Below are 13433 nucleotides of genomic sequence, written 5' to 3'. Positions count from 1 at the left end.
TCATGTTTGCCACTAAAATGACAGAGTAATACAAAAGACACAGTACAGAGCAAAGTTTTCTTTTTCCTTTTGGTTTCGGTGGTGATTTATTGATCTGTTGTCACAGACAGCACCTTTAAAGGGTAACGCGATACTAAATCACAGGCCGAAGATGTTGCTGCGCTGTCTCTTCTCTCAGGCGCCTTTAGCCACACCCCTATCAGTGATGTCACGGCAGGTGTTTTGCCTTTAATTGGTAAAAAACTCTAAGATTGATTTCCTAATTTTGGTCGACCCCCTGAAGCATCACCCCACCCAAAAGACTGGAGAACGCTGCTTTAATGAAAACCCCCAGGGGAGAAGTATCACACACCACAAGATGCTATAAAGTGTTTCCATTCCTCTTTTCACTTCTTTTAATAATAAAAGCAGAAAAAAAAATCCTGGTTTCTCTCTCGAGGTCATTGTATTTGCAGGAAAAGACAGATGAAACACAGAGCCTGCGCTGGCCGCAGTGATAGTGCCATCCCTCTGAATTTGCAAGTATGGATGACGGCCAGTGTTTGCGCGGCGAAAGTAAGACATGTGAGTTTAAGTGATGAATGAGTCTGAAGCTCCTGGAAGAGCAAAATAAAGCACAACCACTTAACTCCTGTCGAGGCTCAACTACAGACACTACTGGTCGGGCAACTCACATCTGAGTGTGTGATCTGAGTGTGTACCCTCATAGGTATGAAGAGGGTCCTCCAGAGAGTGTGCTGCACGTTACACAAATTGAATTAAGACATGTTCATTTTGCTAGTTAGTCCGCAGCAAATTGCGTGCAGTTGGTTAACGAACCATTAAGGTCTTGATAAATTTCCCGTCTCCTAATGTTGATGTCTTTCTCTTCCTCCAGGGTGAGGGCTCCAACTTCCTCCAGCTGGGCTCCTCCATCGAGCAGCAGATCAACGGCATGTTCAAGGTGATGGAGGAGTACAACTGGGACAGCTTCGTGGTCATAACCAGTCTCTACCCGGGCTATGAAACCTACGTGGATTACGTTAAGTCCTTCACCGACACCAGCTACTTCATATGGGAGCTGCAGGACGTGCTGACCTTCGACATGTCCGCCGACGGCATGAACGACATCCGGGCGCGAAGGCTGCTGCAGCAGATCGACGCCCAGGTGCTGCTGGTCTACTGCTCCCACGAAGAGGCGCAGTACCTGTTCAGCATGGCGGCCGAGTCTGGACTGGTGGGGCCGGGCTACATCTGGATTCTCCCTAGCCTGGCAGTGGGGAACCCGGACATGCCCCCGCCTGACAGCTTCCCCGTGGGGCTCATCAGCATCATCACAGACCGGTGGAGGATGAGCCTGAGGAAGAGGGTGCGGGACGGCGTGGCCATTGTGGTGAAAGGCGTGCAGAGCTTTCGGAAACAAAGAGGCTTCGTTCCCGAGGGCCACAGTGACTGTCACAACCCCGTCAAGCCTCCTGTTAGTAACGACACTCTGTTCAGGTGAGCTAACGTGTTTGGACCGAGGGAACCAGAACCAGGTCTTTTTTGTAGCAGTCTCAAAATGCTTAATTTCTTATATCCACAGTTTTAGAAGTATAGTCTCTTTCTCAGCCCACGTCAAACGAAATGTGCGTGTGCAACAGAAGTGGCGTCCTACTGAATTGTGACAGTATCACGATTGTTTCAGAGCAACCAGTGCTTCGGTTGAACCTGTCACCATGTCAACCGGTGACTTTCAGCTGAACGCGTCCGTGGCTGCTCGCAGTAACTTATGTCCACTGTTGGCGTAGATAAAAACCACATAACGAGTACGTATTTTTATACTTTTACAAGGACATCTACATGTTGGCATTTCTCAGCCTTACGTCTCAGCGCTACCGTCTCAGCGCTACGTCTCAGCGCTACGTCTCAGCGCTACGTCTCAGCACTCCGTCTCAGCGCTACTGTCTCAGCGCTACTGTCTCAGTGCGTCAAGTCCCAGCGCGCTGGGAGACTTGATCCACGCTCTCTCTGTAAGCACACAGCCACAACGCTACGCACGCTCCCGCTATGCAAGCTCCCGCTACGCAAGCTCCCGCTACGCTCTTCTTCGTCAGTCTTTGCATGATTGCATGATATGTCCTTAAGAATATCTGATTAAGTTTTCGTTTTAATTATTAGGCTACAAATCTGATACATGGTGTTTTTAGAAGCTAAAAGAAATAGAAAAAACAACAAACCAAAAAAAACGTGACCCCAAAACCGTGATATGAACCGAACAGTGGATTTTGTGAACCGTTCCACCCCTAGTGAGTATGACTTAAAGCTCTTATTACAGCAGATGTAATTCCACTCTCCTCGTTTTTAGCAACTGGACTTAACGTGCATTGCTTGTCAGATTCTTGGTATTTGAGACTTGTCCATTATTTGATTACTGTGTTTATTCAGTGATTCACAGAACACTGGTTCTGCAGTATTTCCATTTTGTAAAGGCTTGAATTCCCATGTTTCCTCCCCTCTATCTATTCATGTGTTGGCACACACAAGAGCACAAAGCAGCATGATGAATTCAAGCATGCTAACAGAAGAAAAGAAGAGCTCGTGGCCAGTGATTGAAGAAGAAGACTGCACTCTGCACACGATGAGAAAAATGGCCACTTGGGCCACTTGAAGACGGCGCTCATAAACGACGAGTGATTTACAGAGGGGAGGCTCAACTTTAGAGAGGCCTGCCGCTAATGGTGAACATGAGATATGAACCCCTGAAGCTTTAGACCGTCTCATGTGTTCTTCATGGTGTTTGTTGTGTTTAAACATAAATTAGACGTTAAGGATAATGCTGGCATTTCTAATTGAACCCCTGAGTACAATGAAAACGCACTTAACGTCAGCAACTGTTAATGTGCAAGATGTCAAGCCAGACAAAAAGCCAATCTGGACTATCCATCCATCCATCCATTCATCTTCAACCGCTTGTCCCTGTCGGGGTCGCGGAGGGGGGGTTGGAGCCGATCCCACCTGACATCGGGTGTGAGGCGGGGTCCACCCTGGACAGGACGCCAGTCTATCACAGGACACATAGAGACGAACAGAGACAGACAACCATTCACACCTACGGGTGATTTAGAGTCATCAATGAACCGAACACCTGCACGTCTTTGGACTGTGGGAGGAAACCGGAGAACCCGGAGAAAACCCACGCAGACACGGGGACAACATGCAAACTCCACACAGAAGGGCCCCAGCCGGGATGCAAACCTGTTACCCTCTTGCTGTGAGGCGACAGTGCCAACCAATCTGGACTAACACTTGTTTAGTTATTTTTTTTCCTTAGACATAAACAAGAAAATAGGTCACCTCCTCCAGAAACAATGACTATGTTTACATACACACTAATATTCCACTAATATTTCCAATATGATACGGGCCATTGAAACAGCATATTCTTTGGAATATTTGGATATTCTTTATTAGACCGTATTCCCAATGTAGCTCCAGTTAAAGTGAAACTCCGGTGTAAAATCACCCCAGGCTCTTTTTAGGCAAATACACTCATCAAATAAGCCATCACGACCATTTTTTTATGTAGGAACTACTGACGGAGAAATCCGGGACAGACGCTAACAGTCGCTAACAGCCAAATGCGGCTAACTAGGATTAGCTCGGGGCTGCAAGTTGAATGCATTAAAACGTCTTTTTTAACCACTGCTCAAAATAACACCGAACCTCCGCAGCAGCATGAGAAGAGTCCTTACACATTAACCGAAGCCCCAAAAACATAGTTTGTGAACCCAGAGTTTATTAGAAGAGTGTTTAAAAGATATGACCGGCCCCGGTTCCAGCTCCTTTGGTAGGAAAGTCCATTCAAGTCAATAACCAGAGTCAATCCAAAGGGAAGGAGCCCATTGAAGATTTATTCCGGTAAAACACGTAAACGTTGTAGTTACATCTGAATGAAATAACCACACAGTATAGCTTGATTTTGTGTCGAGATGTACCTATACCATTTTTTCCCTCCCCATACTGATTCCAATACTCCGAGTACAGGGAAATAGATTCCTATTTCGAATAAATTATGTGGTATCGGATCGGTGCCTGGGCTTCAGTACCGATACCGATGCCAGCATTTTCGGTGTATCAAGCGCATTTCTGATACTGGATACGGAACAACTCTAAGAACATGGTTGAGGTGAAGGAAAGTTTGTGATCTGGAATTAAAGAAATCTGTGCTGATGATTGAAGGCAAACTGCGGTATCTCGTGTCAAAATCAAAGACTTTGTAAGCCCAACTATGTTCCCCGGCATCCCTCCGAAGAGCACTTCTGTCTTTGCTTCTTAAGGCGCACTCACACTCTCCGCCCGTCCCGTGCCTCGGGCTTTAGGGTCCTTGTCCCCCCCTCCAGGCCCGTTTGTACTCACACTACCTGGGCCTCGGCGAATGCTTCTTGCTGCCTATACGTCATCACGCCGTAACACGTCACACGCATTGATGACGTCATGGCGATGCGTGGCTTTGTTTCCAAATCTTTCCATAGACCTCAGAGTTTTTGTGCGTCTTGTCGACTGTTTTTGACTCTTTTCATCGACCAAATCTGCAATAAACACTCCACCTCCGCATCACACCAACGTGAACCTTTCACCGCCATTGTTTTAAATGTCCGCGCATGGTCCCTCCTTCTTTTTTCTATGTCCCAACAGGCGCACAGGAAATGACCTCAGAACCGCCGTAGGCCTCGTGCTCGTACACGTGCAAACACGCTTTACAAAAGCCCATCTCTCTCAAACGGGCAGTGGCCATCAATCTGGCCGCAGCTAGGCGCGGAGCGGTTGCACTCACACTGGTCAAATGAACTAGGCTTTACCCGTAAAACCTGTTTGGTTACGGTACGGATGGACAGTGTGAGTGCGCCCTTAGAGAGGACAGACATCAGTTGCACCGTCAGGGCTCACATTGGAAAAATTACTATTCTCTTACGTTCCTGATCTATTGTAAAGTCACAACAGTAATGATTCAGACCTACTTCTGTGGGACTGGGCGAAAAAGAGGTCAAAGTTGATCATTTATTCATAACTTCCCATCTGCGAGGTGTTGCGAAACATTTTAAAGCAACTGTCAGTGCTGTGTCCTCTGCCCCGCTCTCATCTATCACCTCCTCAGCCCTGAGCTCTATCTTATATCTCTTGGACATTGCGAGGTAATTTGGTGTTTGGTGACGATGGATAGGGTATGTAATGTGGCTTCTCCTCATTTAAACCATGCCCTAAAGAGCAATCTGATGCCATCTGTGCTACAGAACAATCCTATTACGTTAGAAAAATGCTTTTATCAGCAAAAGAGAAGAGCCAGGGAAAAAAGAAACCTGCTCCAGCATCAGCTTTGGCCCAAATAAACCAAGGTCATTCAGGGAGATCTGTGCTGTGAGTAAATGTGTGCCGTTGTGCCGATGTTCACCGAGGGGCTGCTAACGGGACACGAGCATCAACAGACGCTAATGTCGCATTGTGAAACGTCTCTCTGATGTCAGAAGTCATTTTTCTTTAGGAGTCTTCAGAGCTGCAGGGGAGACGACTTTTCCTTTTGTCAGCCCGAACCGTGCATAAAAAAAGTGCAAATGGTGAACATTATCTCCGGCTTTGATACTGTTCATCCATCTCCTTTTAGACTTTCCAAACCCAGCAGGCACGATTTGAGCAGCGGCGGCGGCGGCTGTAGTCGGTAACGGGAAGGTCGACGAGACAGAAGAAAGCACTTTCCATTAACTTTATAGTCATCATCTTCTCTTTCCAGCAAGATCAAACATTAACATCCCCCGCGGTTCTCAGATTTGTCCTCACTTGATTGGAGAGGGTTTTTTTCTCAAACGAGCTCTTGATAATGAGTCCGCTCACCTGTTAATGGGATTATCGCAGATTACCAGATTAAATAGGCTTTTCACACGGACGGATCTGAGGGCTGTTCTCCTCCCAGCGGGCTTTCATCACCTCTGCTGGAGTGGCGGCTGAGGTGAGAGAGCGGCACAGCAGGTCTAATATAACAGGATGTGAGTGATGACACAAGGGAATCAAAGGACACGGAGGTTTTTTCTGCACAGAGCTGAAGCCGTCAGGACGCCGCGCGTCTCTCTTGCTCCGATGCAGCTGTTTTTTCTGCTCAATGACGAAGCATTTGTGACACTATCATCACTTCGAAATGGTTTCAGGATCCTAAGAGAAACGTACGTTATTCCCAAAACTGAATCATTAAAACAGTACAATATAAGAGCTGATCGTCGTTATCAAATGCAACTTTTCGGGGGTCAAATTCAAGCACTTTAAGTTCAATTTTCAAGCGTTTCCAACACTTTACAGTAACAGTTTTTCATTAAAATCACGTTAAAAGGGGACGATATTATGCTAAAAACAACTAAAATTGTTGCGTAACACCAGAAGGATAAGAAATTCAACAATAAGTCTATTCTATAGCTATTTGTTGTGAGAGAAATGTGGAAACAATTTCAAGCATTTTCAAGCACTTTACCCAAAATTTAAGCACTTTTCAAACCTTGAAAACACAACATTAAAATTAATTTTCAAGGATTTCAAGCACCCATTCGAACCCTGCAGATGATATTTGCCTGATCGGTAAATAAGATGACATTCATCGACTGCAGTCACCAATGTTATTCTGCTGTGTTGCATCAATTTGTTTGCTAGGATAGGGAATGAAGGCATGAATGACTTTAAAACAGCCTAAGTTTGGATATATCTCATCTCATCTTCAGCCTCTTATCCTTTACTGACATGTTTATTTTCTAAGCTTTGCCTCCACGCTGTTAGCACGGAGTCATACGTCTACGATCTGATTGGTTGATTTGGCCCGTATGTTGGTGATAGACAGATGCTTTATCCAATCAGCAACCAGTATTTTCACCCCTTCCCAAAAGATCTCTAAACGAGAGTTCCCAGATGGATCTGCTGAGACAATGAGAATCAACCCATCTGGTGGAGCGAGGTTACCTTTGTGTAATGTCTATACTGTTAATGTTCTAACTAAGTGTGGCGTGAATGACATTAGCGTCATATGGGCGGGCTGATAACCTGTGTGGGCGACTTGTCCACACAGAGAAAGGATCAGGGTTAGGGTTAGGGGGGTTAGGGTAAGGGTTAGGGTTAGGGTTAATGAAGAAGGGTTAGGGTTACGGGTAGGGTTAATGAAGAAGGGTTAGGTTTAGGGTTAGTAAAGAAGGGTTAGGGTTACGGTTAGGGTTAATGAAGAAGGGTTAGGGTTACGGGTAGGGTTAATGAAGAAGGGTTAGGTTTAGGGTTAGTAAAGAAGGGTTAGGGTTACGGGTAGGGTTAATGAAGAAGGGTTAGGGTTAGGGTTAATAAAGTAGGGTTAGGGTTAGGGTTAATAAAGGGGGTTATTAAAGAACCGGGCCAATAAGCAGAATCAATACCGGCATTGATATCAATAAATAAATCGTATCCTATCCATAAGCTTAACCACAGAAGGGCTGATACTGAAACTAAGTCACTGATCATCTCTCTCTCTTTGCTTCTCTGCAGGCACATGTTGAACGTAACCTGGGAACACAACGACTTCTCCTTCAACAGCAACGGTTACCTGGTCAACCCTGCCATGATCATCATCACTCTGGACAGGGAGAGACAGTGGGACAAGGTGAGCTTTACACTAGTTACTGTGCACACCATATGTATGTCTGAATGCCATGGTCTTCTCTGGGTTTTCAGAGGGCTTAGGCACAAATCATACGCATATTGGTGATGCAATTATTATCGTAAAGCTTTGTGGTTGCGAGGAAAGACCCCCTCAACTAAAGCAGAACTAGGAAGAGCAGCTCACTGAATGATAACAGCTGGTCCACCGCTGAGTTGTGCTGGCTGAAGTGATCTGGAGCTTACAGCAAGTAAGACACGGTAACGTGGAGCGGGTGTGGCTCGGAGATGTAGCATTTATTTACTGCCAAACTGCAAAACACTGCACTGCTGCTTTCTCAGGGGTAGCATTATGCCCCAAACCCCAAAGCAGTGGTAAAGTGGGGCTGGCATCGCGGTCCGCTGCGACGGGCAGCCAAAATAAAAAGTTGGGGATCGTTTGACTTAAGGCGACAAAGTGTGGTCAGATAATACCCACAGTCAAGCTGTAACAGAGTCCTGTGACCCGGTGACGTGTTTACAAAGAATTAATTCCTTTAGACACAACCACACACACACACACACACACACACACACACACACACACACACACACACACACACACACACACACACACACACACACACACACACACACGCAGAAAAATGTGATTATTCCGCCCAGTGGCAACTCGCTGCTGCTTGATGTGTATTCGATGTTACTGTTCAAGTGAAATTACGGCGTAAAATCATCCCATGGTCTCTTTTCGACACTTGCACACATCAAATAAGCCATCAAGACAATTCTTTGGTGTATGAACTATTAACGGAGAAATCCTGGAGGGTCACTAACAGCCGGACGTGGCTAGCACTGATTAGCTCGGGGACTTAGGACGTATTAGCGACTCCCCCGTATTTCTCCGTTAATAGTTGTTACACAAACAAACTGTCTTGATTGCTTATTTGATGTGTGCAAATGTTGGAAAAGACCATGGGATTATTTACGCCGAAATGAGACTTTAACTTCATACGCTGGTCTCAACGGGGATGCAATGAACTCTCCGCCCTGGCGTTATCAAAGCTGCGGACGTGGACTGCAGCCTCTCATTGAACTAACGCTCACACACTCAGGCGGCGCCTTAGCCGTTTAATGGCAGGGAAAACCCAGAGTGCACATGTAACTCGTAGCATGTGCAAACAAAAGAGCCGTTCTGCAGTCCCACTGTGTCTTTCGCTGACGTCGTTCTGTGCACGCTAAAGGCAGAGTGATTTCATACATCGCTGGTCTCTTTGTAAAGACCAGTCAGAGCTCCACTGATGCCAATGAGCTACTTAATGAAGGATCGTTTCCTTATCGCACGCACACCTCTGTCACTTCACTCCCACCCTCCATCTCTTTCAGAAAGATATTAAAAGAAAGCCCACGCACACATTTATCTGCTAACTCTGCTGCAGCGTGCCACCTCGCTGACTCGTTTGGAGATTGAAACGTTAATTTAACCACGGGGGGCAGATGTGACGTGGACCCCGGAGACTGGAGGGAGTTCACGTCCTCCGCCGGTTGAATAAAAGGTGTTTAGTTAAAACATCACGCTCAGAGTAAACAGCCGCTGGTGTTTCAAAGCTAATTATGTGAAATTTATGTTTTCGGCTGCTACTCCAGATTAACCTCCAATATGTTATCAAGGCTCTGAGTTAAAGGGGAACCGTGGTCATGGAAGCAGACAGACGCCATTGTGTGTATGAACTAATCCAGCAGCTGGTGCAAAGATATAGATACAGTACTTAATGAACCTCTGTGGATCATATGTCTTACGTATGTATTTAGTCAATACTACTAAATACCACTGACTTTGTGACTGTTCAACACTTAAAGATATATTTTGGAATCGAAACAAATGGAAAATTTGAATTTTTAAAGGTATAAAATTTAAACCAGGGTTTCTGAAAGGGTCCTAAAAGTATTTAAAGTTGATAAATCAATTAGGCATCAATTGAGGTCCTAGAAAAGTATTGAAATGTCTTAAGCTCCAGTTTGTGAGGTATTAAATTTTGTAGCTTCCGGTAGAGTCGCTAACAGTTGGACGTGGCTAACACTGATTAGCTCGGGGCAGTACGGTGAAGGCATTCAAAGGTCTTTTTTAACCACTAATGCTGCTGAAAATAACAGCAAACCTCTGCAGCAGCATGAGAAGAGTCCCTACACACAAAACAAAGCACCAACAACGTCATTAGTGAAGCCAGAGTTTATTAAAAGGGTGTTTTAAAGACTTACCTACTGGCCCCTGTACCAGCTCCTCTCATAGTAAAGTCCCTTCTTGACTGTCAATCCAAAAGGCAACACACGCCCCCTACCCCTCACGTGACATTACAGGGAAACCAAACGCTTACAAACCACAAAATTGACATGTTTTGCTGGAATAAAGCACCAATGGGCTCCTTCCTTTGGGATTGACTTTGGTAATCCACTTGAATGGACTTTACTATGAGAGGAGCTGGTACAGGGGCCAGTAGGTAAGTCTTTAAAACACTCTTTAATACACTCTGGGTTCACTACGTTGGGCCACGTCCGGCTGTTAGCGACTGTCCCGGATTTGCTAATGAGGATACGCCACTGATGCAACAAGTTAGAACTTTAAATGGCAATGAGGTTTTAAAATGTCTGGAAAGGCTTTTAAAAAAGGTCTCAAGTTAGATTTGAAATGTGAAACAGGACAGAGGAGATTGTGATGTGATCTATTATGTGATTTCCTTTGGAGTATTAAGAATGATCCGTGACAGCCGCCATCGTAGAACGAACTGAACACTTGTAGTTTACATCAAACAGCCAGCAAGAGTGGATACGTGCGTTTCCTGTTCACACATCATGGCGCTCTGCCTTTCAGCGATACAACATTCACTCCTCTCAGTAACCCAGCTGTCATTCCCCAAACTGCTGTTTCAACAAAGCCGCTCATCTGCTGTTGTTTTTGGCTGACTTTGCTCAATCACAGCTAACGTTTGCTCTCTGCCCCGCAATCATTCAGGAGCTGGATTTACTCACCTGCTCACTCAAATACTGTCCACTGTCCGGGGGTGGATTGAGACAAGCGGCTTAAAACATCCGTTAATACCATAATGTTCCTTTACTTTACTGAGAGGCAAGATGTCGAGCTGTTAAATCCACTGCTGCAAAGTGCTCATGGGAACGCCGGTTTAAATCAGGAGCTATTGTCTGGACCTGCAGATGCAAGCAAGTCATCAAAAAGAGTCTTTACTGACATTATTATACATTTGTTATTATCATATAGTATCATAAAGCAGCAAACCCCTTATTTTAAAAAGCTAAAACTGTGGCAAAAGCTGTTTCTAATGATTTTAGCTCTGTGTTTCAAATTTGAAGTTTAGGGATAATTAAGGGGCGCTGTTGGACTCTAAGGGCGCCCTCCCACTGCGCGTCCGTCCCGTGCCCCGTGCTTTAGGGTCCTTGTCCCCCCCTCCAGGCCCGTTTGTACTCACACTACCTGGGCCTCGGAGAATGCTTCTTGCTGCCTATACGTCATCACGCCGTAACACGTCACACGCATTGATGACGTCATGGCGATGCGTGGCTTTGTTTCCAGATCTTTCCGTAGACCTCTGAGTTTTTGTGCGTCTTGTCGACTGTTTTTGAATCTTTTCATCGACCAAATCTGCAGTAAACACTCCACCTCCGCATCACACCAACGTGAACCTTTCGCCGCCATTGTTTGAAATGTCCGCGCATGGTCCCTCCTTCTTTTTTCTACGTCCCAACAGGCGCACAGGAAATGACCTCAGAACCGCCGTAGGCCTCGTGCTCGTACACGTGCGCACGCTCGTGCTCATACATGTGCAAACGTGCTTTACAAAAGCCCACCTCTCTCAAACAGGCTGCGGACGGCCAGCTGGCCGCAGTTATGCGCGGAGCGGTTGCACTCACACTGGTCAAACGAACTAGACTTTACCCATAAAACCTGTTTTGGCACGGTACTGAAGGACAGTGTGAGTGCGCATTCTATGCTGTGTCTCTCTCCCGGTCCACCAGTCTTCTTCATTTCTTATATTTATTCTGTACTGCACTTGCGGGTGATGCAGTGCAGACAAACAGCAGCAGTTGCACAGCATCAACGATGGAGACGCACCGGCTGCAGCGTGCAGGTGAACATCCTGATGCGAGCAGCCGTGTCTTAGAGCCCCTGGTTCTGCTGTTGGACGTACATGTTGAAGCCCATTGTTCTCCTCTGCAACACTCCCAGTGGATTAGGGAGGGTTGTTTTTTAACAATATTAATTTCCTCCTCCTCTGTGTTATCACATACAGAGAGGATGGCTCTGGTGTAACTAGTGATAGACCAATTAATCAGTCGTCCAATTAATGTCATGTTGAGATTAACAGGCGGCCTTGACTGTGTGGTTGCTGGGGAACAAACGCTCCCACTTGTGCCATTCGCCAATCTACGGGCAAACGTCAGCATCGCGGTATCGATCCTTTAACCAGCTAAAGTCGCTTGCGCTCCAAAATTCCTCTATAGGAGTTTTTGTTGCTGCCAGGTCCATGTGTTACTGTATACACATGCTATATAAAAGATGACACCATCAAGGACTGTTGTATCTTGAATTGAAACGTCGGCTACTTCTGATTTCATTATTTTTCAAAGGAAAAAAACGTCTTATTGATAGACTCATTCATTCATTCATCTTCAGCCTCTTGTCCCTGTCGGGGTCGTTGGGGGGCTGGAGCCGATCCCAGCTGACATCGGGCGTGAGGCGGGGTACACCCTGGAGAAGACGGCAGTCTATCACAGGACACATAGAGACGAACAGAGACAGACAACCATTCACATCTACGGGTGATTTAGAGTCATCAATGAACCGAACACCTGCACGTCTTTGGACTGTGGGAGGAAACTGGAGAACCCGGAGAAAACCCACGCAGACACGGGGAGAACATGCAAACTCCACACAGAAGGGCCCCAGCTGGGATTCGAACCTGTAACGCTCTTGCTGTGAGGCGACAGTGCTAACCACCACTGACTCGCGTGCATAAATTTGCTATTTTAAAAATAGATGAACATGTAAGCGTAAGGTTTTGGTCAAACATGACAGAGAGTCTGAACTCGAACCCTGAATTAAAGTTCAATGTGTCCTCTCGTTCACCTCCCTGACTCCAGCACTCATTTCCACCATGCGGATATTTCACATAAACCTTTTTTTAGGGGGAGAAATACGGATTTTTCTCACTCCTTCAGCGCACATTCGATTGTGCTAATTTCAGAAATACTTCATGTGGGGCGATACATTTTCTTTGCTTCACTTTGAGCTGCCTCCGGCGACTTTTCTCCGAGAGCTGAAAATCAATTCCATCTCATGATTGCCTTCTTGCCAGCCTTCTTATGGTACATGTTTGCAGGGCAGCCTCTCTTTGACTTCACCTGTGTGTAACCATCTCAGCCTGACACTGTACACACCGATACCTCGCATTACGCTCCTCACCCTTTGTCTTTCTTGAACTTAAACCACTCCGGTGCTCTTATCTAAAGCAGCTGCTGTACTTTGGTGCTTCCTGAGAGTCCTTATTCAGCTGGTTCTCCGATTTCCTCTCAGATCTGAAAGCTGAGGTAACTTGGGGAAATGGAGGGAAACGGTGACAAAAGAGAGTAAAGAGGAAGAGTGAGAGGAGGTCTGGAAGTGTTCCCGTCCTCGCTGTAATCTGGCAGGGTGACATACGGGATTGAAAAGCTGCCGTTTTCTGGCTCTAACCCTGAAATTAGTTTTTAAAAATTGATTTTTTCGGGTGATATGTAACTATGGTACTTGAATGACAGTATTTAATTTCCCAAAC

General features: G+C 45.9%; 1 protein-coding gene across 1 annotated transcript in view; it reads left to right on the top strand.

The window, feature by feature from the left end:
- Window positions 1-13433, top strand: part of grin2ca (glutamate receptor, ionotropic, N-methyl D-aspartate 2Ca) — a gene marked incomplete at both ends in the record, with an annotated part of 63572 nt that overhangs the window by 18818 nt on the left and 31321 nt on the right. The window contains 2 exons of the mRNA XM_083930655.1: window positions 878-1479; window positions 7504-7618. Coding sequence (XP_083786781.1) covers window positions 878-1479; window positions 7504-7618 — 717 coding nt within the window. The remainder of the gene's footprint in view (window positions 1-877; window positions 1480-7503; window positions 7619-13433) is intronic.

The sequence above is a fragment of the Echiichthys vipera genome, assembly GCF_963691815.1.
Source record: "Echiichthys vipera genome assembly, chromosome: 17".
In the NCBI taxonomy this organism is placed as follows: Eukaryota; Metazoa; Chordata; class Actinopteri; order Perciformes; family Trachinidae; genus Echiichthys; species Echiichthys vipera.
Note: the sequence above shows the minus strand (reverse complement) of the source record. Positions and strands in the feature narration are given on the sequence as shown.